This window comes from Panulirus ornatus, chromosome 63 (genome assembly GCF_036320965.1).
Source record: "Panulirus ornatus isolate Po-2019 chromosome 63, ASM3632096v1, whole genome shotgun sequence".
Taxonomy (NCBI): Eukaryota; Metazoa; Arthropoda; class Malacostraca; order Decapoda; family Palinuridae; genus Panulirus; species Panulirus ornatus.
In genome coordinates, this window is record NC_092286.1 from 6,857,933 (window position 1) to 6,885,263 (window position 27,331).

At 42.9% G+C, this 27,331-nt stretch overlaps 1 protein-coding gene across 2 annotated transcripts; it reads right to left on the reverse strand.

The window, feature by feature from the left end:
- Positions 1-2,370: 2,370 nt before the first annotated feature.
- Positions 2,371-26,818, reverse strand: LOC139745881 (kin of IRRE-like protein 1). 2 transcript variants are annotated; one of them, XM_071656530.1, is made up of 8 exons: positions 25,980-26,818; positions 13,655-13,809; positions 11,574-11,651; positions 9,277-9,409; positions 8,028-8,178; positions 7,488-7,636; positions 5,354-5,478; positions 2,371-4,503 (listed from the first exon to the last, which is right to left on the reverse strand). In XM_071656530.1, the coding sequence occupies exons 1-7, from the start codon at positions 26,050-26,052 to the stop codon at positions 5,366-5,368; spliced, it is 852 nt and encodes a 283-aa protein (XP_071512631.1). In that variant the 5' UTR covers positions 26,053-26,818; the 3' UTR covers positions 2,371-4,503; positions 5,354-5,365. The 2 variants fall into 2 exon arrangements, with proteins under 2 accessions (XP_071512631.1, XP_071512630.1); XM_071656529.1 differs by having other exon boundaries at positions 2,371-4,506.
- Between the last annotated feature and the right edge of the window lie 513 nt (positions 26,819-27,331).

The window sequence follows — 27,331 nt, forward strand, 5'->3', positions numbered from 1 at the left end:
GCATACATGCTATGTGAGAATTAATATCGGAGTCCTCCACACCAGCCTGGCAGACTGGTGTGGGTGTTAGGACGGAAACACACACACACACACACACACACACACACACACACACACACACACACACACACACACTGCCTTGTCAAAGCCTTGCTTCATATGCAATATATGAGTCATGAAAATATATATATACCGCACCAGGCAGTATTTTTTTATGATTTTACATGAATTTTGTTTACCAAGATGGCAGTAACATCGGAAAACCCTTGGTGCTGTTACGGTCTCAAACGATAACAGATGATGATATGGGGTGATAACACGAGATAAAACGGGTCACTAGTTTTGTGAGGGGCAAAACTGGTTCAAGGGGAACGTGATATATCAGGGAGAAGCTACAGTAGTATACGTGTATATCGTATAACTCGATTGAAAACAAACCCCTCTTGAAAACCGATATGTGTATATATATATATATATATATATATATATATATATATATATATATATATATATATATATATATATATATATATATATAGGGAGAGAGAGAGAGAGAGAGAGAGAGAGAGAGAGAGAGAGAGAGAGAGAGAGAGAGAGAGAGAGAGAATTAAGCTGATTTTCATTAAAGGTTATTTGTGAAGTCTCCAAAGCAACTTTTTCTTGTGGTTCTGGAACCTTGTTAACAGGGCTACGCTGCAGTAAGCTGCGGGGGAAAGTTGAATTTCTGGGGCAACTTGAGAAGAACGACTTTTCACTCATCTCGAACTTGGGTCCACAAAGTCACGTGGCATATTTCTAGTTATTTAGTGGCTTAATTAGGTGGCCAAGCACAGGAAATATTTTGTTTTCTCTTTGCCCAGTGTACTCAAAGATTCTATTCGTAAGTGCTCTGAGGTACGAAATCTCTCTCTCTCTCTCTCTCTCTCTCTCTCTCTCTCTCTCTCTCTCTCTCTCTCTCTCTCTCTCTCTCTCTCTCTCTCTCTCTCTCATTATCTATCTATCTACCACAATTCCTAAGATTAATCCCAAAGGTACAACCAGAACAGCACCTTGAGTGCACGGCAGTACGATCCTGGGGTACGCGCTGTACCACACTTTTGGGTGTGGTGGCTCGGCTTACGACCACCACTATGGAGGCTCAGGTCAAAGGTCAGGGCGCCAGATCCAAGGATCGAACCATGTCCCTGAAGGCCACAGATCGCACGCGTCGCGGATAAAGGGTCAACGATTGTTGACCCCAAACGTTGTAAAAACTAGAGGAACATAATATATGATTCTTGTTTCAGTCATTACACAGCTCTTTGATTCATCTTTCATGAGACCTACGGATGAAAAGACAAGAAAATAATACACCGTAAAAGTACAGTAATCAAGCCAAGTACCTCTCATATGTATGTAAATGGCCTGAAGTCTTGGCTGAGCTACCTCGTCACATATTTACCTCCTGAAATATACATTTCAGATTTCAAGGGGAAACACACCGTGAATCTAGATGTACCCTGGTGATGAATATGTAAACAGAATACTCATGATGGAATCATATGATTTCTCAGAACACGTTTCATTTCACGGCTCATATCACCTTCTCTTCGTAGAAGATGACAGAAGACGGAGCTCGGGAGGTAAATGAAACGCAATTTCTGTCAGACGTAATTAGGAAGTACTCTACCCCAAGGCGAACTAACTGGCCTCAGGGGTGGAGAGTTCCCGGCCTCTTGAGGGGCAATGACTGCCTGCTCTTTGATCCCAGCCTCAGCAGGAACTTGTGGGAGATGACGCTTTTGGCATTATTTTTGACATTATTATCATCATTACTATTACTATTGTTGCTACTAGTATTATTATTATCATTATCATTATAATTATTATTATTATTATCATTAATATTAGTATTATTATTACTATTATTATTATTATTATTATTATTATTATTATTATTATTATTATTATTATTATTATTATCATCATCATCATTATCATTATTATCATAATAATTATTATAATTATTATTATCATTATTATTGTTATTATTATTATTATTATTAGTATTATTATTATCATTATTATTATCATTATTATTATTATTGTCATTAGTAGTAGTAGTAGTAGTAGTAGTAGTAGTAGTATCATTATCATTCTTATTATCATTGTCATTATCATTATCATTATCATCATTATCATCATCATTATTACTATTATCATTGTTGTAGTTTTTGTTGTTGTTATCATTATTTCATTATCATTATCATTATCATCATAACAAAATGATATTATTCCAGAACAGTGTGGTGTTCACCATCCCTCACTTATGGATCTTAAGACATCATAAAGGAATATCATAAAACACAGACACGTTTGTGTGTTCTTGTTTATTTTATACAAACACTTGTAGAATGACCACAATATTTCCATACCACATATAAAATATGAAAGAACGCTCGTAATCTTATGAAACATTTACAAAAATATGTCAACTTTGGTGTGAGTACGTCATCAGGACTACTGTACCTTGGGCCTGACTATTTCTAAAACGAAATTGGTGTAAGTCTCCCAAAGTATGTTGACATTTCATAATTACAAACACACTATGACCTCACATGAGCTTGTATATGACTCTTGTATATTACGAGAATAAGATGGGTTCTTTTTTTTTAAAGAAAAATCGAAATCTACTTGATTTTCATACATTTACAAATCCTAGCTTCTGTAGTTTTGATATTTCAAATACATAACAATAAAAAGAACTGTCACGACATAATCTTTTCAACCAAATGCTGCAGCAAAAATACTTTTCTGGCATTTTTAAGTAATACAACAGGCTTGAAAGTATTCTTTTTACCTGTACCCTGGGAATCAGCGATAAATTCCATCTAGTTAAACAATCATACTCTCCTTTATCATTCCCTTAATTATAGTTATTTACAATATATATATATATATATATATATATATATATATATATATATATATATATATATATATATATATATATATACCTTTGTGCCAAGACTCTTCAAATTATTCTAGATATCTTAGATACATAAATCTAGTGAAGATGAATGGTGATGTCTGACCTCTGACCCCCATGAAATTCTTTGGAAAATCTATATCGAATGAAACGGAAAAGAAATCCAGGCTTATTCAGCCACAGTAGGTGCCCTAACACGATTTAAGACAATAGGCCCAAAGATGAAGAAGTGGAGAGTTGCTTTTGATTACTATAAAGAATTCACATCATATTCACCATTATTTATCAATCATGCTTACTTATTCACAATCATGCTGACCATCACTCACCATATTCACAGTCAGTTACTGCCATAGTCATGATCATTCACCATCTTCTGAACCATGGTTCTCCATCATGTTTCCTGTCATTCCTCCATCACTCACCATCAACTTCACCATCATCCTCACTATCACCATCACGCTAATTACCATTTCCATAGATAGGGATGGGAAGCAGTGGTCCCATTTAGGCAGTGGGAACGAGTGAATAAATAAACCTCATTACATGTCACTTAACAAGGACTTCTTCATAAGGACCAATTTGCAAGCAGATATGCTTTGCGTCCAGATATGCTTCCATGAGCTCTCTGGCCTCGTGTAATCCCTTAAAATCCCGAGATCAAGACAAAACCTAAATCAAAGTAAGGTAGGTGGACTGGACCAAGGCCTCTAGAGAGGTTCCTGCCTCGTCAAAAGAATCATGGAGTGAACGACTCGTTCTCCATCCCACGGAAGGAGACATCTTAGACATTTGTATACACACACACACACACACACACACACACACACACACACACACACACACACACACATCTTTTCTGCCTCTGTCTTGTTTATATTGGAGAAGAGCGATCGTCTCCAGCCAAGTGCAGCCAGCGAGTGTAGGACGCGAGGGAGAGGGGCTGCACCAACTAGGAGGAGAGAGTGAGAAGCTCTAGGTGAAAGGGAGGGTGAAAAAAAGTCCCTAGGTGAGAGAGGGAAGGTCCTAGGTGAGAGGGGGAAAGCCCCCTGGTGAGAGGGAGAAATGGAGAACTGAGGGACAGGAACCAGCCAGAGAGAGAGCCAGTTAGTCGAAGGCAAAGACCGTAGGTGAGTGACGCATGCCACAGGGGTGCGTGGAAGGGATGATGAAGTGGAGGGAAGGAAGAGACAACGAAATATGGGAGGGAAGGAAAAGACAACGAACGAAGAGCGGGAGGGAAAGGAGACGAAAACTAGGAAGGAATATGACGAAATAACCTCACGAGTAGAGTGGTAAGGGATATCAAAGTGGAGAACAGAGCAATGAATAAAGGGGAGTGAGGAATGAAGATGTGGGGAGTAATGAGTAGTCGAGGATGTGGGGCAGATAACGCGTCATCCATGCTGCTACTGGAGGAGATGCTGGCGGTGGTGGTGGTGTTGGTGGGGAGTCGCAGTTGGTCGTGGTGGTGGTGTTGTTGGCGGAGGCGGAGGAGGAGGAGCCAGACTTCCCATCCCCAACACCCGCACACTCTACTGGGGAGGAGAAGAAGAGAGGAACCACGTGTTAGACGTGCAGGATTAAGGATAATTCTCACTGATCACAATCACTGGAATTTAGAGTCAGTTAGTTAATCGTGGGATAAAACGAAGCATTACACTCTCTTAATCCAGCAGAGTGATGTTTCCATTGTGAGGTTTATTTCAACGTAGCTCGGGTAAAACACACGACATATTTGCGCCAGCGTCTCATGTTACCATGTGAACTTTTCCTCCTCATGTGAAAGGTCAGACTCATCACCTGCTCTGACACACGTCTTCGGGTTTTGTACAGAGCCGCGGTTTCTTACATCTCTCTCTCTCTCTACGCTTTTTTTCTGTCTTTTGTCAGAGGGAAAGAGACAGATAGACACACAGACTGACACACAGACACACACTCACACACACACACACCCACACACACACACACACACACACACACACACACACACACACACACACACACAGAGCTGCATATAGAGGCAGTAATCACAACATAGATGATCATGATACAATATTGCCAGACTAATAAAGAAAACTTGTCGAAGAAGAACTTCGACTCACCGTTCACGACCTGAGTGTTTGAGCCCCCAGCTCTCACCTGTGTCAGTGGTGGGTATTCCGGGCCAGTAAGGTCCTGAGGCAGAAAGCTCTCGTGCATCATGATTGATTTTTCAGTCGTCAGTCAAAGGCGTCTAGCCCGTCAGCCTTGGGAGTTTCTTAAACATCCAGCGTCAAATATGATGTTAAAATGGATGATATATACTCATAACTTTCAGTCCGTTTGTTGGATGATGAAAACTACTCGTGAACAGCAACAACACAGACTAGCACAGCCACTCACCAGGACAGGGGGTCACCGCCAGGCTTGACACAGCAGTAACAGCAGCAACACAGACCAGCACAGCACTCTCACGTCGCTGTGGGCTGTGGCAGACCCCGCTTTGTGGACGGCAGCAGACTCCTCGCCTGCAGCGAAAAGTTAAAAATGTATTAGGGATTTTTTTCCCCTGAAGAAAGTGATACGTGTGACGAGCAAATGTATTGGTGTGAATTATCTGCTTTTTTATTGTCAAATACATAATAGCGACATTTCTGATGAGCTTTGCTGTGGGGTATCAAAAGTCATAGACGTTATCTAAGCTGGGACATAATACCACAGCAGGAATTAAAGAGTCTTAATCACAAATTGATGTAGAGTTAATGGTGGACTTGTGTTCAAAGGTGGCAAATGAATTTCAATATCAATAAGTAGCAAGATTTTATATAACAATAAAAAAACAGAATGAAAAAATATAGTTTGAATTCTGCTGAAGTACGAAACCTAACTGAGGGGAAAAAGAGACAAGCGCAAAACATTTCCGATGACCCAAAGTCAATTGAGCAGCGAGAGGAAACAGTGAAACAAAAAAATATATAGACGAACAGAATTTGAGGCTTAACAGGTGAGGCATTCGATTTCAAATCTAAGAAAAAAAAACTAATCCTGACTCTTTACAATTCAATGGTGCGTCTCCACCTTGAATACTGTGTCCAGATCTCGTCACCTTACTTAAGAAAAGACGAAGATATAGTAGAGAGAACACAGCAATGAACTATTAAGAAGATCAACGGACTGGAAAAACAAATTCTATGACACTCGGCAGGAGGATTTGAAACCATTCAGCTTCAAATAAAAGAAGGTTAAGTGGTTTTAAAGTGATTCAAGTATTCGAATTGATCAAAGGGCTTGACGATATCTATTTGACCATCTATTTAACGTCAGATCAGTGTGATTTCACTCGTAGTCATGAATACAAAGCGGTAAAGCACAGCTTTTATTTCCAGTGGGACAAAATACTTTTTTTTTTTCTCTACCTCAGCAGGATTGTTAACGTAGAGAATGATTTATCCAGAAATGTTTTCAAGAATGGAAAAAAAAGATGACAAATATTTGGTTTCAGGGTCCACAAGTGACTTTGTTTTGTGCCTCTGTAGACGTAATGTTTTTAAGTATTTTTCCTGTGTGTCTGATCTCTTTGGCTTTCACAAACAAAAAACGACACGGTATCCTGTTCCTGTCTGCATTTCTTTGCGTTCCTCTTTTATCTGTATTGGTGAGAGACCTGTGAAAGGACATAAACTGACACCTTAAAAAGGATTCACCACCGACCACGTGAACCATGAGCTATCATTGACCACGTGCATCTCGACTCACCATCGACCACGTGCCTCAGGACTCAACACGTACACTGGGACTTACTACATTCACCAGGATACACCATTGACCACATGCACTAGGACTCCCCACGTGCACCAGGACTCACCACGTGCACCAGGACTCACCATGTGCACCAGGACTCACTACGTGCACCAGGACTCCCCACGTGCATCAGGACTCACCACGTGCACCAGGACTCACCATGTGCACCAGGACTCACCACGTGCACCAGAACCTACCATTGACCACGTGCACCAAGACCTACCATTGACCACGTGCACCAGGACTCACCAAGTGCACTAAGACCTACCATTGACCACGTGCACCAGGACCTACCATTGACCACGTGCACCTGGACCTACCATTGACCACGTGCACCTGGACCTACCATTGACCACGTGCACCTGGACCTACCATTGACCACGTGCACCAGGACCTACCATTGACCACGTGCACCTGGACCTACCATTGACCACGTGCACCAGGACCTACCATTGACCACGTGCCCCTGGACCTACCATTGACCACGTGCCCCTGGACCTACCATTGACTACGTGCACCAGGACCTACCATTGACCACGTGCACCAGGACCTACCATTGACCACGTGCACCAGGACCTACCATTGACCACGTGCACCAGGACCTACCATTGACCACGTGCACCAGGACCTACCATTGACCACGTGCCCCTGGACCTACCATTGACCACGTGCACCTGGACCTACCATTGACCACGTGCACCAGGACCTACCATTGACCACGTGCACCTGGACCTACCATTGACCACGTGCACCTGGACGGAGGCGGCGTCAGCAAACTGAGGAAGACAAGTGTAGTTGCCAAGGTCAGCCTTCCCTGCCCGGGTGATGAAGAGCTTGGAGGTCGTCTTGGTGGGGGTCTTCTCGATCTCCACGCTGACCCCACCCCTGCCAGGGAGAGACAGGGAGGCAGGGTGAGAGCTGGTGAGGCAGGGTGAGGCGTCAGATTGAGGCGAGACTGGGTGAGAGATAGTGAGGGAAGAAGGCCAGTAGTGGTGACGGGAGAGGAGAGACAGTGAGGGGAGGAAAGACAGTAAAGGAGAGACAGTGAAGGAAGGAAAGACAGTAAAGGAGAGACAGTGAGGGGAGGAGAGACAGTGAGGGGGGGGTAGAGACAGTGAGGGAAGGAAAGAAGAGATGCTCAGAGGAAAGAGACAAGAATGACAGAAAAGTAGACACGGTCTTCGACAACCATGATGGGGCGCATCCATGGGGGAGGAGACCCACCTGGGCAGAACACCCACCTGGGGGAGGAGACCCACCTGGGCAGAACACTCACCTGGGGGAGTCATAGTCGAGACGGTGGGCGTCACGGAACCAGGTGACGGCGCCCACGTTGTCGGAGTGTGTGTTGACGCGGCAGGTGAGGCGGATGGTGGAGCCCTTCTGGATGAAGACCTCGGCCGGGCCCTCGATCTGCGCCTGCTGCACTGTGGGCACACGAGAGTCGTGGCTGAAGGCAAGCGACACAAAACACATTTTCAACGCAAAAAGAAAAGAAAGAAAAAATGAAAGTCTAAACCACACTATTACCAGATCAATACGTGATGACGGATGTGGTGTGGCGGTGTGTTAGTGACCCTACCTAGCTACAGTGTGGCTTACATACCATGAAGGGAGGTGAGTGAAGGGTATTTAGAGAAGCGATGTCCAGCGAGGTACACTTATGGAGCAGAAAGACAACATTTCACTTATTGTGAAGTAAATACAAGTGTATAAGTACACAGTGGTATACTTCAAGAGGACACAGTACCACTCCAGAGGTGGTTTGATATCGCATAACGCTGTAGCATCATTTCAAAAAGTATAGATCAAAGATGTAACTACATACAAACCCAGTGTGTGCCTTTAGAAGTATTTCTGATTATGCATGGACTCTGGAGACTAGCCATTGCTCGAGACTTATGTGCGTCATACAGTCCTCTCGGGACTATTCATCGTCCAAGTCTCATAATTTGGTTTGGTCTCAGGGAGGGGGGGGAGTGACTGTCCATCACCCATGATTAATGTCATCGGGTCAGCGTTTCAGACTGTCCACCTTCCAAACAAAATCATATCGGTGTCATAGGGTCCAGAATGCCAAGCAAAGATTCAGTAATTTATGTGTTTCCATTACCATACATACGAGAAGTGTATGCAGATAAATATTTGACCAGTAACAGACTCAGTATACGTGTAGGTGATTAACTACGTCGCCAAAAAAAAAAAAAGAAATACATTAGTTCATTAATCTAAAGCATAACTTCACAGTCGATGATTCGAACCACCACAGCTTCATAAAGCCATAAAAGTTCAAATTCATCCGGTGGAATTGCTTTTGTATTTTTGTTATATAAGACAGTAAACCTAATTATAACATTAGCTTTGTACTAATGCACTTTTCCATTCAGATCTAAAGCCATACAATTCAGGCGCCCCAGTGTTATCAATCTAAAATGAGATTCTGAAATGAGAGGGGTCAGAACTCACCCTCACACACCTAGGAGACCAGACACTGAGGGACGCACTCACCCTCCCTACTACCTTACCTTCCACGGCCAGGAGGACGGGCAGGGAGATCTTGGGGCTGGTGGAGACCTGACACTCGTAGATCCCGGCGTCCCTGAAGGTGACGGGGTTGATCTCCAGGTACCACTTGTTGCTCTCCTCCGGATGGTACACCTGAGGAGAAGGGAGAGTCAGGTAATAGACTATGGCATATGACGAGGTTAACTACTGAAGGACAGCAATAGTGTTCTAAATTCCTCAGCTATATAGAGTTAGACAGGATTCAAAGGAGAAGGCTCCTCCTCGTCCACTTCTCCCATAAACATATAAGCCAATAATGAAAATAGCTTATGAACGAACGCCACGTAGTTTAGAGTAAACTAAAGTGGAGATTCTGTAGGTAAGGATGGATGGGAAACACACTGAATTGCCGGTTACTCTGGGGAGAAAGCATTTCAGCAGTTACTCTACGCAGAAAAAAATAGGTCTGTTTCTGAGTGTTGGCATTAGTTTTTGGTGCTCTTGTTTGTATTTGGTCAAGATACATTTTTTCTCTCAGTTCTCTCGTCTTCGTTTGGAGACCAGAAGTGCACTGTGTATTCTAAACGTGGTCTGACAAGAGAGTTGTAAAGAGTGAGAACTGTGTCTCGTTTTATAGCTCATGTTTCTAAATAAGAAACATGAATCATCTTTGCCTTACTGTATGCTGATAAACTTTGTTTTGAGTATTTTAGATCGTAGAGGCTCTGTCATTACAAAGTCGTTTAGTTGCTGTAGAAGTGAGTACGAACACGTAAGGGGCAGGGTAGTGAGCGACAGGGAGGCTGTGGTCAGGTAGCGAAAAGATGGTTGTGAGTAGAGAGAGAGACCAAATGATGAAATGATCTGGATGGAGGTATAATGTGATAGTAAAGGAGAGGAAAAATTGCTGTTGAGGTAAGGAGAAGATGGGAAGAGGAGGGAGGAATCAATGTTTAAGGAATGAGGGGACAGATATGGTGGATAAAGAGAAAAAAAAAGATACTAATGTAAAGAGGTAAGAGATAGTAATGAAGGATATGATGGCGACTGAGGAAGGAGGTAATAGTGATGAAGGAGGTCGAGATGGTGGTGGTAGTGGTGGTGAGGAGCTAAAGTTTGGTGGTGGAGGGAGGAGGTAGAGGTGCAGGAGGAGGGAGGGAGATGGCTGGAGAGGTTCTTAGAGCATAGCGACCGCCCTGGAGACAGTGGGAGGACTTAGGGAGAGTACCCTAGGGAGCTGCAACAGAATCTCTTAATGGAGAACTGTCAGGAATACTGTAGGTTCGGAACAAGAGTTTTGAAACGATGAGACACCGCGTACAACAGGGAGGAGAGGAAGGCACAGGAGTGGGAAAAGAAGAAAGCAGGTGAGAGGAGGCACAGAAACAGATAAGTAGGAGGAGATGAGAGGAAAGATACAGGAGAAGGAAAATAGAAAGAAAAAGATAAGTAAACAGAAAAACAAAGGAGGAGAATTCAACAAAGGAATGAGAAAGGGATAAAGTGTATTACTGAAAGAGGAAATAACACACCAGGAGAAAAGACTTGTGAGAAAAAGTGTGGTGAATGAAATATCGATGAGTATTAGACATGTGGAAATACAGGTATGTATCCAGATAAATATGTTGAAAAGTAGACTGGCATAGAAGTAGAAAAGGTTAGAGACTAATGTAGTACAACTGTCAGATAAATTCTCTAGCACAGGAGAAGATGGAGGAAAGTGAGGAAGAAAACTAAGATGGAGGAAAGTGAGGAAGAAAAATAAGATGGATGAACTCACTGAAGAGGTTCTCAAGTGAGAGACTCATTCTAGTGAAAAGTGGCGAAGGAACGACTTTCAACAGCAAATAGCCAAGTAGGCTATTTATAGGCTATATGTACAAGTAGGAAAAGATGAGGGATGGCCGTAGTTTCAGGCAGAGCCCACCCGTTCGAGTGTATTTGGAGAAAGTGGACTTCTACAGCAGAACTACTGTGTGTGGGAAGGTGTCTACTTCGCTATAACTTACCTGATTTGATAATACGTATTACCACCTTTTGGAATTTTCTTACAACTGATCCATCCAATGAAAAAGATAACAAAGAAAAAGATAAACAATAGATAACCCTGAAAAAAGGAACACACCATATAATCCAAAAATATATCTAAATACGCTATCACAAAATAACACCTCGAAGCCGAGGGGTTCATAACTCAGAGCCCGAGGAGCCATTAAGGGTAAGGAACGAACCCCTCTGAGCCGAGGTAGCCTTACAGCAGACCGCTAGCATCTCATCTCACACGACACGAGGAAAGCCACCAGGGCCTCACTAATACCTTGAAGCGGTCGTCGCTCGTGTAGGTGAAGATGCCGACCGTCAGGATGTGTAGGTCTCGCTGTCTGATCCACGACACCTGTCGTCCAGGCACAGGTGTACAGAGGTGGTGGGGTGGAGAGAGAACAGATGTGCATCAGCTGGTTTATGGTATCAGAAGCTGTCGTTGTATAAGATTGGAATGTTATTATGAATATTTGCCTCGTCAGATTTATAGCTGTTCATGAGAGGGTTATCATCATGTTGTTGTCATGATTAAGTAAAGGTTATAACTTGACGTGTTGATTGGTCAAATCAGTCTTGGGAATGAATCAATTCCTGATACCCTTGTTAGGAATAGGAACAAATAAACATCATAAATGCTTGAAAAGAAAGATTATATATATATATATATATATATATATATATATATATATATATATATATATATATATATATATATATATATATATATATATATATATATAGTCCATGTCTTTTACTCCTACGTGTGTGTGTGTGTGTGTGTGTGTGTGTGTGTGTGTGTGTGTGTATGTGTGTGTGTGTGTGTGTGTGTGTGTGTGTGTGTGTGTGTGTGTGTGTGTGTAGTAATTATTTAGTTTCTTCCCGCTACTTTGTTTGTGGATTAATCCCTTATCCCATAGAAGAAGAGTTGCTGTAGTCATCGAAATTCCTCTCAGCGTCTTTTCAGATGTTCGGAAAGAAAGAAAAAAAAGTTTTTTTTCTGAAAATTCATTGGATATTTGAGGAGGTCGAGTGGGATCCGTTTCAGCTGGGGGGGGGAAAAAATATCTTTTTTCGATCATCCGACAAAAGTTGCGTTAGAATATTAATGAGTGCCACATCTGCGCCTATAGATAAAGCTGATTTACCAGCAGATAAGGTAAGGAAAATGAAAGAGAAAAAAACAAGAGAGATTTCATGTATTGAGGATCCGTGAGGTGAAGGCAAGCCACGTTACCCAACTCACAGGCTGAGCGTCTCCACCCGTCAAACCTCACTTATCATAATTTAACTAAGACTACGTAAACCAGCCTAAGGAATGAGCTTCATGTATCCCCATAATAAAAGAAGCACAGGAATTGATCAATATATAATACTTTCACTATTTTCTCCTTAATGATGCTCAAAAATTCCCAGCAAACGCTCAGAATTATCTATTTTCGGGAGGAAGCCAAACTCTCGGTGGCACCAAACTCTGCAGCGAGTGAAAAGTCGCCTTTGGCGAGGCTGTATCATAGTTAATGGACGGAAAGGAGCTCAGTATCATCAAGGAATCCATCACTCCCCTGCAGCGTAGGCTTCAAGCCCCGTAAAAGGGATTCTTGGGGGGGGGTATATATTAATCAGACTTAAAGAGCAGCGTGGATAAGATGGCGTCATATTCCCAAGAGCGGTTCACATTTCAAATCCTAACGTCGTCATTTCAAGGCCACGCAAGCGCAGAGAAAAATTTCGTTCGACAGAAACATTCATATTATGCTCAAGATCATTAAAGTGAACGTAAGAGAAGAATGGTGAAAATATCGTATATAAATAAGCACTCATCATTTTATGTTTGAAAAGAAGGGGACGTTTATCTCAGTGTCGTTTGAAAGAGATGAAAATGGTGGTAATACACTCTTAAATTACCAGTGAAAGAGAAAATGGTAAACGTTGAGACAATAACACAGATTTTATAAAGACATTGGCTCATAGAATATACGTATATATCATGATCGAAGAATATTGTTGGAACAAGTGGTGGATGACGTTTTCTTTACGCTTACCTCACTCAAAATCTTCCGATGGAACTAAAAAGAAAAAAGAATCTTTGTTTTTGAACATAAGAGTAAGCTTAGGAGGAGGTTTTGAAAATTCCGGCAACTACTACTGCTGCTGTTGTGTAAGGCGATAAAACCACCATGTGACACAAGGGAAGTATGATGTATAATGGTGATGTATAATGATGTATAATGGTGATGTATAATGATGTATAATGGTGATGTATAATGTTGATGTATGATGGTGTATAATGGTGATGTATAATGATGTATAATGTATGATGTATGATGGTGTGAAGTGTGTGGTTGGTCGACTCACGTCCTTCTTGTCCAGGTTGATGACATGGCAGGGCAGGGAGGCCTTGTGACCCACGATGGTGGACACGTTGGCTGCGGTGTTATCGTCGAAGTAGGCAGTGTTGGTGTTGGGTCGACCCCAGGTGATCTTGGGCTCGCTCTCCTCACTACCCCCGCCTGCAAGGTCAACCACCAGGATCATTTACGGGTCGTCACAACAAGGTCACAACTTTACCTTGTGCCAGCAAGGTCACCACAGGTCTCATAATGAGGGGTCACAGTAGGGTTATGACATTACTTTGTGCCAGCAAGGTCACCACAGGTCACATTATGAAGGGGGGTCAGAGAGGTCATAACATTATAGTTTGACAGCGAGGTCACCACAGCTACCATCACGCTCTAACTGTCTATCTCTTTATTGATCCTTACTACGTTCCCCTTTACCACAAAAAGACACATATGGCGTTTATGATTAATCTTTAACCGAGTGTGACTGTTGCTCTTCGTGTATGATTACAAAACCTCCAATCTGTACACTTTGTACACTCTTCCAGCAACTCAAAAATTTCCCTTCATCTACACGAACTGTAAATATTTCTTTAACATCAACTGTAATATATCTCAATCAGTGCTAGTAGCCGTTAGAATCATCAGACTTGCTCCTATCAACCATAAGAATCATCAGACTTGCTGTTATCAACCATAAGAATCATCAGACTTGATACTATTAGCCATAAGAATCATCAGACTTGCTGCTATCAACCATAAGAATCATCAGACTTGCTGTTATCAACCATAAGAATCATCAGACTTGATACTATTAGCCATAAGAATCATCAGACTTGCTGCTATCAACCATAAGAATCATCAGACTCGCTTGCTGCTATCAACCATAAGAATCATCAGACTTGCTGCTATCAACCATAAGAATCATGAGAATTGCTGCAATTAACCATATGAATCATCTCCTTTCTGACTCATCTGAGAAAAGAGCATCGTCCATTCCTGTGGCAGCTGGCAGTCTTTGTCACTGTTAATGACCCGCAACCCATAATTACTACCCCCCACCTCCACAACCTCCCTCTCCCCAGCTCACATCCCAGGGATTACAACGACCACGGTGTTAAGGCTCCTCTCTCTCGGGGATTACGAAGACCACCGTGCCAAAGCTTGCATCTCAGGGATTACCACGACCATTGCGCCAAAGCTTATATCTCAAGGGATTACCATGACCACTGTGTCAAGCTTGAATGTGGGGGATTACCACGACCACCGTGCCAAGCTTGAATGTGGGGGATTACCACGACCACTGTGTCAAGCTTGAATGTGGGGGATTACCACGACCACCGTGCCAAGCTTGAATGTGGGGGATTACCACGACCACTGTGTCAAGCTTACATGTCTGGGATTACCACGACCACTGTGTCAAGCTTACATGTCTGCTATTACCACGACCAACGTGCCAAAGCTTACTACATCTCAAGAATTGGTGCACGGCTATAAACAGCAAAACGACCTTGGTGGCATCATAAACTTTATATATCCCTCACATTTATGTCATGCCACTTGTTTCCATGACCATTTTCTCTCACATAAGCACTACTTCCTTAATTAAACCCTAGTGGTTTTTAGCAGCCTCGGCAAGCACATCATAAAGAGGCCAAAGCATTTCACGGTCCTTTTCGTATCTATTTATGTCTCTCGTAAATCAAGATAACAACGTCATATTTTCATTCCGTCATCAAAAGCTCTTACTTAACAGCCCACCTAAAGCAAAGGATCTAACTCCCCAAATTCATTCTCTTTCCTACCCTAAATTCGCGGCATTACTCACCTACAACGGATTCAGCAAAGGGGTTCCAGTTAATCCTCTTCACTTGACCATTTTTACAATCCAAACCTACATCTTGCCAAGTTCGACGAGAGGATCTGTTCCCTCGGGATCCAACTATTCTCCTATGACCGATTTTCTCCTTTTTTCTCGATCCTCCTCTGTCAGATGGATCACTATACGTTCATCCTGTACCATTACAGTGCAGTATCATTCATCCATACCGTCATCCATGTTCTATACACCCATTCGTATAGTCTTTCTCTCACCGTTTCTATCATAACATTGCCTACCTCAATTTCTACATGTCCAATTTCTACATGCAATACCCCTTCCTCTACTTCCTCCACAGTTTAATACTTCGGTCCTTCGCGTCTATCATATTTCCTTCAGCACTTTCATAGAATTGCTGAAAGATCTAAGTCAAAATCAAAAGTTCTAAGGAAGCTATACACATTTTTTTTAGATATTTCTCTAATGACATGCGAAAAGTACTGAAAAAATTCATATCTACTTTTTGATGTTCAATATGATGCATTGGCTAGACATATCACATTCCTCACGGATCTTTTGCTCTTCGAAGCTTCGAAAAAATATGCTGCTTCTTGGATTTTGGCAAAGAATGAAAGAGAGAGAGAGAAAAAAAATGAGGGTAGTTTATTAATACTTTCTTCCACGAAAAGTGTGTGTCGAACTTCCTATAAATCTAATAATGATATTGACTTCGTCAGGTAAGGCGTGGGTTAACGCCATCAGCCAGGAAAGTGTGCGGAGAGGAAGGAGGAGGAGGAGGAGGAGGAGGAGGGTTTAAGGTAGGACCAGCCAGCTGAAGCCTAAGCTGTGATGAGCGTCGTGTTTCAGTACACACGCTTCGTAACGACGGCACCAGACCAACCAAGGGCAATTATTTTCCTCGTTAGATGGAGTCGTTCGCTTCAGAATTATCGTTCACTTTGCTTTATGATGTCGTCGTCTTGGCCTGCTTATCTCCCTCCACGGTTAGGGTGAGGTCAGATACAGAACGTACCATTTCGATATATTGGTCATTTATATGCGTAGGTTAAGGGGGTGGGGGGTCGGTCGGGCGATGGTTCTCTGGTTATATCGGACAACAACACAGATTGGCCTTCGATGTGTGTATATATATATATATATATATATATATATATATATATATATATATATATATATATATATATGTATATATATATATATATATATATATATATATATATATATATATATATATATATATATATATATATATATATATCTTTCTTTTTTCTTTCAAACTATTCGCCATTTCCCGCATTAGCGAGGTAGCGTTAAGAACAGAGGACTGGGCCTTTGAGGGAATACATATATATATATATATATTCCCTCATCTGCTGGAGTCATTCGGTCATCATAAGCAAGTCAATGTGCTCAATAATCCAACATTGTTACCCTATCAAACCTTTAACAGCGATCACAAACAGGCTGGGGAACTTAACCTAGCGCACCAAACCCATGCCTAGCTGATATCAACCTAGCACACCAATATCAACCTAGCACATTAACCCATGCCTAGTTGATATCAACCTAGCACACCAACCCCTGCCCAGCACATTAACATCCACCACCACCACCACGAAAGCGAAAGAAATAGAGTAGAAAAAACAATGATATATTTATGGACCGAAATGTTTTCTGGGAGAACTGAACAACTTCAGTTTCTGAGGGGTGAACCCACTACGCCCCCTCGCTAACCCGTCCAACACACACCACTGATGAATAAACTTGTACAATCACGCCATACAAACACACCAGCTGGCCCAGGAACTTATTAATGAAGTTCACATTAGAGTCTACAACTGTTCTCCCTCTTTCTCTTCTTTTTTTTACTTCAAAATCGCAGAGCAGGAATTAGTAAGGCATTGGTATAGGTAGAGCGTGTTGGATAATCTGACGCTACATTAAGATGCAAATTATGTCCAGATTGCCGGGTCGCTGTTACTGCCCTCTCCTCTGGAGCCGGGTTGTTGCCACGGTGCTGTAAACGAGGCTCCTGATTGGTAGTGGTGGGTGTGGGGGGGTGATAACAGCGCAGGGATGATTGGTCGTGTGGGTGGTGGTGCAGGTGGTGGAGAGTGAAGGTAAGGTGTGTGTGTGGGGGGGGGGGGGAATGATGGTGGTGGAGAGGGGGGTTTTGATGGTGATTCAGTGTGTGTGGTTGACTGCAGGCGTTGGCAGTGATGGTAGTGGTTAAGTGGCGGCGGGGGTGTGTGGGTGAGGAACGGTGGTGGAGGAGGTGGAGTTGATAATGATTGGTGATGTGGATGGAGCTAATGACAGGTTCTGGTGGAGGATGGAATGATAATCAGTGTTGGTGATGGCTAGTGGGCGGTCACGAGTTGGTGATTATTTACGTGTTGCAGTGATACAGATTCTCATACAAGTGGGGGATGGTGGAGATTGGTGTTACAGTCAGTGTTGGAGATTGGTGTTACAGTGAAGGGTGGAGACTGGTGTTACAGTGAATGGTGGAGATTGATGTCACAGTAAATGGTGGAGATTGGTGTCACAGTGAATGGTGGAGATTGGTGTTACAGTGAATGTTGGAGATTGGTTAGCAGCGTTAGTAATAGTGTTAGTGGTGTTTGATGGTGTAAGTGGTGATAAAGTTGTTTGGTAAGGTTGGCAGCAGTGGTGATAGTCAGTGAGGATGGTTGGTAAGCTACGAAGCAGGACAGTTTCGTATTGTTGGCATAGCAAATGGATGGTAAGATTAGTTGAATGGTGTAAATGGTGTTGATGGGTGACGGTGGTGTTAATCTAATGGTGTAGGACGGTGTTACGTGATGGTGACCGTTGATGGTGTGTCATGGTGATAGTCAATGGTGATCATCTGCTGGTAAAGGGCACCAATAAAACCACTAGAGTAGTCTAAATGGTAAGGAAAGAACGGAAGCTTAGATTACAAAGAAGCTCGAAATATCCTCTAATATTCTCGCACGAACTCACACCGCACTCACGAATTTCCTGGAGGTGGAAATGCAATCTAAGACATTTCCTTCTTACGATGCGGTGATCAGGGGAAGAGAGAGTTTTTTCACCCTCTTCTTTAAAGGATTTCAAAAAAAATAATGTATTGTAGGAAGGAAGGTATTTTGACTTCAAAAATAGAACTCCAGTGACAGAGTTAGAAATAACGTTTATGCGTTTCAGGAAAACAGACGAGTATATTACGATACTTAGATCCAATTACATGGACAGTGGTATACACACTACGTGGTAAGGTGAGCTACACCGCCATTGTCTGGTCTCCTCACCTAAGAAGCCAAATGGGAGAGCCGGAAAGCGTTGTTGAAAGGCTCCCGTCGGAAATCAGGGCAAAATTGGCTTCATTCAGTGATGCATAGAGAGGAGAAGCCCCTCGCCCCCGCCTCGAGGCTGTCCAATTTTAGAAGGAAGAAGAAGAACACAAAGATTCTTAAGCGGTCATGATTATGTTAATATCGAACGTCTCTTTGAAGTCGTGAGTGGGAGTTAAGTCAAGATGGTGTACGGAGAGGAAGTGGAGACGTGGGAAGGAGGTGGTGTGTGAGGAAGTATACAAGGAGGCGAGGAAGTGTACTGAGGGACGTGAGAAAGCATTTTTTCACCAACGGAGTCGTGGACTCATGGATCAAAGCTGAGCCAAGGGAAAGTAACGCCACCACAACTGGCGAAATTCATAAGCCCCAGTAATGAATAAGCAACACGATAAGAGATTCGAGCACGCGAGTATACTGCAAAACTCCTTCTCCATAGTGTCGAATAGGCCAACGATGAAGAAGCAGTACCACACTTGCACACTGTCATATAAACATACCTACGCCTAAGTTAGAGGGCCTGGCCAAGAAACGCATGGGGTAGCCGGGCTGACACAATGCCATGTGTACCACTCCAGCGATTTATGACTGCATGAGAAATGAGAATAATATGTTAGGGGGGGGGCCATGAGAAGGTCTCTGCTATCATTACCCTCAGGGCGTGAGGTCAATACATCTAGCCAGCTCCTTCCTGGAAATCTTAAATCGCCGAGGCTCCAGTGAAGGCTGAATAATCTTATATTCGTTGGGTATTCCGATCGCCTTCAGCCAAGTATTTACATTGCTCAGAAATCTATGTCCGATCAGGCTGGTCGCTGGTGCGGCTGGGGTATTTTCAAGCACTCTGGGTGCTTGTTTATGGTCCGTGCTGTGGACTCAAGATCTCTCGCAGAGGAAAGGAAAAATACAGACCTTCATCGGTTTTTCATTAGCTGTAGATTATGCTAAGATTTATTGTATGCCTTAAGTGATTTTAGCAGTATAGTAGTTTGTTCGTGTGTTATCTATTTACTTGTATGAATATAATATATATATATATATATATATATATATATATATATATATATATATATATATATATATATATATATATATATATATATAATGTGTATACCTGTATGTACGTATAATGACTCCGGAGTACAAAACTTTATTACGTATTATGTGTCCTGTTTGACACCCTACCAATCAAGTAATGAAGACCGCGATAAAGTTTAGAAACTTTAGCACATTCTTCCTACTTTCTGCACACAGTATGTCTTGTCCTTCCTCTCATTACAAATTCCAGCTATTTTTACCTCATAATTCTTATTTATGGCTTTTGTTATTCTTGCTAAGCTCGTGTCATTTGTCAACTTCACCTGGTATCTGAAAATGACTATGATTTCCCGCAATATATTTCTTAGTTGTAAATATACGTGAAAAAGAATGTACTGGTTTTTCAGTAACCTTTGTGTCCGTAAAACTGCTACTTTCTGAAGTATGAGCTCTCAGACTGCTGACCAGAACGGTACGACCCTTGAGCACGGCGGTACGACCCTTGAGCGCGACGGTACGACCCTTGAGCACGACGGTACGACCCTTGAGTACGACGGTACGACCCTTGAGTACGACGGTACGACCCTTGTGCACGACGGTGTGACCCTTGAGCACGGCGGTACGGCCCTTAAGGACGACGGTACGACCCTTGAGCGCGACAGTTACGACCCTTGAGCACGACGGTACGACCCTTGAGCACGACAGTACGACCCTTGAGCACGACTGTACGACCTAAGAGTACAACGACGATATAACTAATTCATAATAAAGGAGAATCCTTCGGTGTGATGGCTCGAAGTTTGCCTTAATGTATAAGGATCAGGTCAAAGACCAGGCCATCAAGGGATTCAAGAAATTCGCATACTTATATCATAAGTAATCTGTGCTTTTTTACGGTTCATCTTTTGTGAACAGTGTTACCTGCTGGTAGTCGTGTCTTGCCCAATTCCTCGTGAAGACTTACAGTCAGGAATTGCCATACTCTACGACTACAGCTGATAGCATAGATAGAAGGGGGTCTATTGTTGAGCACAGACGCTACCCACACTACATCCCACACCAGATCTCTGAACTTACAACGATCAAAAACACAACCGTCTTTTGTTTTGCAGAGAATGGTGGCGTTTTTGGTCACTGTACGGATATTCATATCATGATATGATCCTAAATCCGGATGGCATGATGAGCTTTGGGTGGCACACAGGGGCTAATTAAAACAGGTATTTCTTCGAGAGAAAAGTTATTGGTTCAGAGAAACGAGGGAATGTGGACAAAGGGGTGTGCGAGAGAGAGAGAGAGAGAGAGAGAGAGAGAGAGAGAGAGAGAGAGAGAGAGGAAAATGTAGCATGAGGGAGGAACGAACCCTGACTTTGATGGTATTGACGACACACTATCTCTTGTACATGCAACATTACAGCTGTTGCAGTATCATTAATGCAGTAGCAATAGAATTTGTAGCAATACTACAAACAATAGTAGCACTAATAGTGGATTATCAGTTCATGTTGTTTTACTAATGTATATAATGTATATAGATAGATATTACACACACACACACATATATATATATATATATATATATATATATATATATATATATATATATATATATATATATATTCACCGGGGAGGGGCTTTTACACTAATAGGACCCCATCTCTTGAACTTTCTCTACTTTCACACAGCTTTTTCATCTTCCATATACCACCCGCAAAGTCTAGAAATTCTCATTCAGTTCATACTATCCGCTGTTCTCATGATATAAAAACACCTTTTTTCCATCCTACATAACAAATTAGTCCTCTAATTACAGGTTATTTATGGCTCATGTTGACTCATGGTCAGCAACGCTAGCCACCACATCCCTAAGGCCCCCAGTGTCTAAGTAAGCAGTGTCCAGATATTATGTGGACATCGATGTATAGAAATAGATCAGAGAACATTTCTATACATACAATTTGTTCTTAAAGTTCTTGTTATCAATAACAATCCAACCATTTACCTTTGTACCGCTTGAAAGACTATTTTCTTTATTTTTTCTATCTTTTTCGTAAGAGCAGGAGCAACAAGGTGATTCAGTAGTACCGAGACAGCACCAAACCACTCTGACCTGGGTCAGTGGTTCATTTGGTGATTCATAAAACTAATGAAAAGTTATGAGGAGAGGATTTTCAAGAGGATATCACTGACGGCCCTTAATTATTAATACTGGATGTGTGTGTGTGTGTGTGTGTGTGTCTGTCTGTCTGTCTGTCTCTGAATTTTTGATATGAAACTGAATTAAAAACTATGATTTTCCAACCGTTCGTTGAGCAATATATTGTGAAACTGTGTCGCTTCGGTGATGACATCACCGAAGCGAGACTATAGGGTTGTGCGGGCGTACTACATGCAATAGCCCAGCCTTCATTATGGATATTATGATGCATTGAGCGAGCCTATGGCTATTATCGCTCAGATAGTCTGGACATATACGCTCTACCAAACCCTCACTGTTTACCCTAGCTGTCTGGGTCACGTGAACAGATAGAGATTCGACCATTATCTGTCTCAGGAAAATAGTAAACACACACACACACACACACACACACATACACACACCGTCAGATGATGCCTTTGTTAACTTGAGCAGACGACAGTACACGCACTCTTAAGAAATCCAGGTCTGGATCCAACAGACGAGAATCCACGCACTCTTAGCTTGATCCACTTCTGGATTCAGCAGATGACAACACATACACACCCACACACACACACACACACACACCTTAATCCACTTCTGGCTTCAGCGGATGTGAATGCCTCGCACTCTTAGCTTATTCAATTTCTTGCCTCATCAGAATAGAACACTTGCTCCCTCACCTAATTCCATTTCTTGCTTCAGCAGGCGAGAAGAACTCACCCTACCCTCGGCTAATCACACTGTTGGCCTCAAGGGTTTCTTTCACACGAACCGATATCCAATCCCGATGTTTTATTGTTGCCGTTGCTATTTCATCATGTTGCTATCTTTTCTCTCTTCCTATTTTTCTTTTTTCTTTTTCCTTTCTCTTGGCTTTCATATTGCCGACGATAACACCTCGGTCATGAACCAGCTCAGCGGGACTAAATGTTGAAGAAAGACTTGATTCTTCTTACCTCACCCACAACTAAATGTATGATACCGTGTCATTTGTTGATTCCCATGAATACTGATGATTTTGGTGAGTAAAACTGCGCATTGGTGAGGATGGATTGAACTCTCAGTTAAGCTGAATCAGGGTGCACACACACACACACACACACACACACACACACACACACACACACACACACACACACACACACACACACACACACACGATCCTGGTTCCGGGGAGGAATGCTTGAATTCTTCGTCATCAGACCAAAAATGTTTTAATTCTTGATATGGTCATTTGGAAACTTGGTTTCTCGCTGTTTTAAAGCACACACACACACACACACACACACACACACACACACACACACACACACAGTCATGCCAACGTAGGAATATATTATAAAACCAAATTTTTTTCCATCATCATATATATGGAAATTCATATGAATAACAACACAAGACACCACTCCACACATATTCTCTCTCTCTCTCTCTCTCTCTCTCTCTCTCTCTCTCTCTCTCTCTCTCTCTCTCTCTCTCTCTCTTATATATATATATATATATATATATATATATATATATATATATATATATATATATATATATAACGCATGAAACCCAGTGGCTGGAAAATAGAGATAATAACTACAAAACCAAAAGTGACATTTTGACGGGGGGGGGTGGAAATCAGACAGACGGACTTCACGCAAAAATGATGGGTTATTGTGAAATATTTACACTGGCTGGTATTGGGTTGTTCCTGTCCTGGCCTACACGAGTCCAAATGAGTTTTAATGCGTATGTGGTACCGAAGTGCACCTTGGGGTTAGGGTAGTTGAGGGATATCTGCTTAGAGGATGTCACGGTGACGGGGATGGTACAGCAGAAGTTTCTTCCCGAACTATCGTATGTCTGATGAGGTATGCCTCCAAGGTGATGGTTGGAGGGAGAGAGATAGATGGTTTAGCGCTAATGGTTTCGTGGTATAAAGGAATTGAGGATGACTCTGTATGTCGTCTTCTGTATCTTCTCCAGCAGCTCTGATTGTGTCGTGGACAAGGTTGGATGATATATGGCCGGAGGAGGAATTACATCTAGGTTTCATATGGTCGTACAAGGCCACTGGCAGGGTTGGTGGAGCATGGCTGTAAACACAGACTCCCCCTAATTCTTGGAGTATGTGTTGTACTGAGCGCTACTCCCGTTGGGTACGCGCTTTTCCCGTATATTGTTCGCATCGTCTGTATTTCCTACTTCTCAGGTGTGGCAAACAAGTCGTTATGCATAACTCCCGGTTATGTTCCTGGTGCGTCCGAGGTTAGAAGAGGGTGAAGAAGGGTCATCATGTTGACCCAGAGAACACAAGAAAACCCCAGTGAGGGTTGATGCTGTGTGTGTGTGTGTGTGTGTGTGTGTGTGTGTGTGTGTGTGTGTGTGTATGTGTGTGTGTGTGTGTGTGTGTATGTGTGTGTGTGTGTGTGTGTGTGTGGCTATAAACGTATATACCGTATCATGGCCACATACACTGAAGTAAACATTTAAAGTTTTCCTTTATATAAATCTCTTTAAACATTCATATCGTCCAGGGCACTGATTGGCTTCTGTCATTTGCCGCTAGACAAACTTTGAATTTACATGGCAATTTCACGACCTTTACGAGAGAATAAATCTCTCGATTCATACTTAATTTTTCCATCCGATACCATTTGATTTCAGCAATGATTGAAATTATCATTTTCTTATAGTCTCGTGCTTTTAAAACGGGGGGGGGGGAAAAATATACTCTTTTCGTAAAAGATTTTAACAAGAAACATCAACAGATGAATACCTGGATGTAAATCATGTTTCTGATTCCATAAAAAAAATTTTCCTCAGCGGAAGTTCATTATAAATTCTAACTAGTTTCCTGAAAAGTTTGATACGTTACATGCCGTCCCGCCTGGTGTTATGGAGAAAGATCTCAAGAGATAATCACTCCCAATTTCGTTACTGTGACAAGATTTCTTGTTGCATGCAGTTTACATAGTGGAACCACTCCTCCTGGAGCTTCCACAGGCCTGACACACTGTTACTTCAAAGAAAATAATGGACAATTTTGGAGAATTTTTTTTTTATGAGATTGTACCCCGCGATGATACAGCTTCTTCATAAGTTACCTTTCATTCATGGTGTAACCCCATACAGACGGAGTCTGACAACACACACACACACACACACACACACACACTAACATATATATATACATAATTTTTTTTTTCATACTCTTCGTCATTTTCCACGTCAGCGAGGTAGGGTTAAGAACAGAGGAGTGAGCCTTTGAGGGAACATCCTCACTTGGCCCCCTTCTCTGTTCCTTCTTTTGGAAAATGAAAAACGAGAGGGGAGGATTTCCAGCCCCCCGCTTCCTTCCCTTTTAGTCGCCTTCTACGACACGCAGGGAATACGTGGGAAGAATTCTTTGTCCCCTATCCCCAGGGATTCACACTAACATATATGTATATATCTTTTATTTATACTACTCGCCATTTCCCACGTCAGCGAGGTAGGGTTAAGAACAGAGGAGTGAGCCTTTGAGGGAATTCCTCACTTGGCCCCCTTCTCTGTTCCTTCTTTTGGAAAATCAAAAATGAGAGGGGAGGTTTTCTAGCTCCCCGCTCCCTTCCCTTTTAGTCGCCTTCTACGACACGCAGGGAATACGTGGGAAGTATTCTTTCTCCCCAATCCCCAGGGATAATATATATATATATATATATATATATATATATATATATATATATATATATATATATATATATATATATACAACCTCTGATACAGCCCGGTGGACGTGGCAAGCTACCTATGCGCTGCGGCAGCTCCTTGAAGACAGAAGGAATTAATGAAGCAAGAACTTATCTGAAGGTTGAGGTTAAGACTCACCTAAAATAGGCGAGGGCCAGAGTAGGAGATCAGGACTCACCTGGGGCAGGTGTGGGCCAGAGCAAGGGGGTGGGTCAGGACTCACCTGGGGCAGGTGTGGGCCAGAGCAAGAGTAGGAGTAGGGCCAGGCAGGTGGGGGTGTGGTGCCTAAGGGTCATGGTGACCCCCTGCACCACTCTCCTGCCGCTGCACCACTCTCACCACACACTCACCACCGCCTCTCACCTGGCTGATCTACCTCCCGCTCTCACAACACTGAACACATTCGAAGCAAAACTCCCATGAAAGTTATCCAAAGTTCTAGGGTCGGCAGAGTTCCATCAACTTATATTTTCCGTAGCGAAAGCCTCTGTTCAACGAGGTGGACATCGTTTGCGATCGACACAGACACAGATCTTCAAAGATACTTTCATTTTTGATGCATTCATCACAGGACTGAGAAATCACAGGATAAACCACAGATATATCTGTCACCACAGCTACGTAGGTGAGTGTCACAGGGTCTCCCACAGCTCGGAGAGAACTCGGTGCTAGTGAGTGAGTTCCTCCTCCTCCTCCTCCTCCGCTCACAGGAGATAGAGACACGCAAGACGCACACGCACACACACACCCGGGGTCCAGCTGCCCTGCCGTCCCGAGCAGGAATGATCCTGAACCAGGCTTGGGAGGACGCTGGGAGCCGGCCCGACGCGCACGCGCACCCTGCCACCGGTGGCCCTGCATTAGCTACAACTGTCCCCTGTGAACGTTGTAGGCAGAGTAGCCGCTCTCGAGGCTATGAATAATGTGGACATTATCATCGCTGGGAGTGTGTCAACACTGGTGCCTTTAACACACAGCACAGCCGATGTGTCGCCCGTCAGCCTAGTGGGCCTGGTGGTGAGTGAGTCTTACCCAACGATCTGTAACTGTCATTCACCTCTCTCTCTCTCTCTCTCTCTCTCTCTCTCTCTCTCTCTCTCTCTGGAGCGCCCAGTCCTTGCAATATCGCCTCCTGAAGACACATGACACATCAGGCGTCCCGTGTCTGGCATTCGACGCCCGCACTGTGGCCAGCCCTCTGCACTGACAGGCGTTAAAAATTCCTCGCTGGATTTCATGGTCATTTGTCTGCTGGGTCCTGATGCCCGAGACGCAGACTGGCTTAACAGGTTTGATCTGGGGAGTTCAAGTGGGGAATCGCTGATCCCGCTGGTGTCGAAATTGGATAGTGGTTAGCTGAGCCGTGGAAATCACGTCTCTCTTCTATAGGGCGCGTAAACTAGTCATGTGAGTATCCGTAATTGATAATTCAGTTATCCATGATTAATAAACACAGAAGAAGCTCTAGCGAATGATAGGAACATGTTTGTCGAGAGACCATAGACTGGGAAGCAGCGAACGCAACACCTCAGACATTTTTATTTGAATGAGACGCGATACGAAACAGCTGTGTGG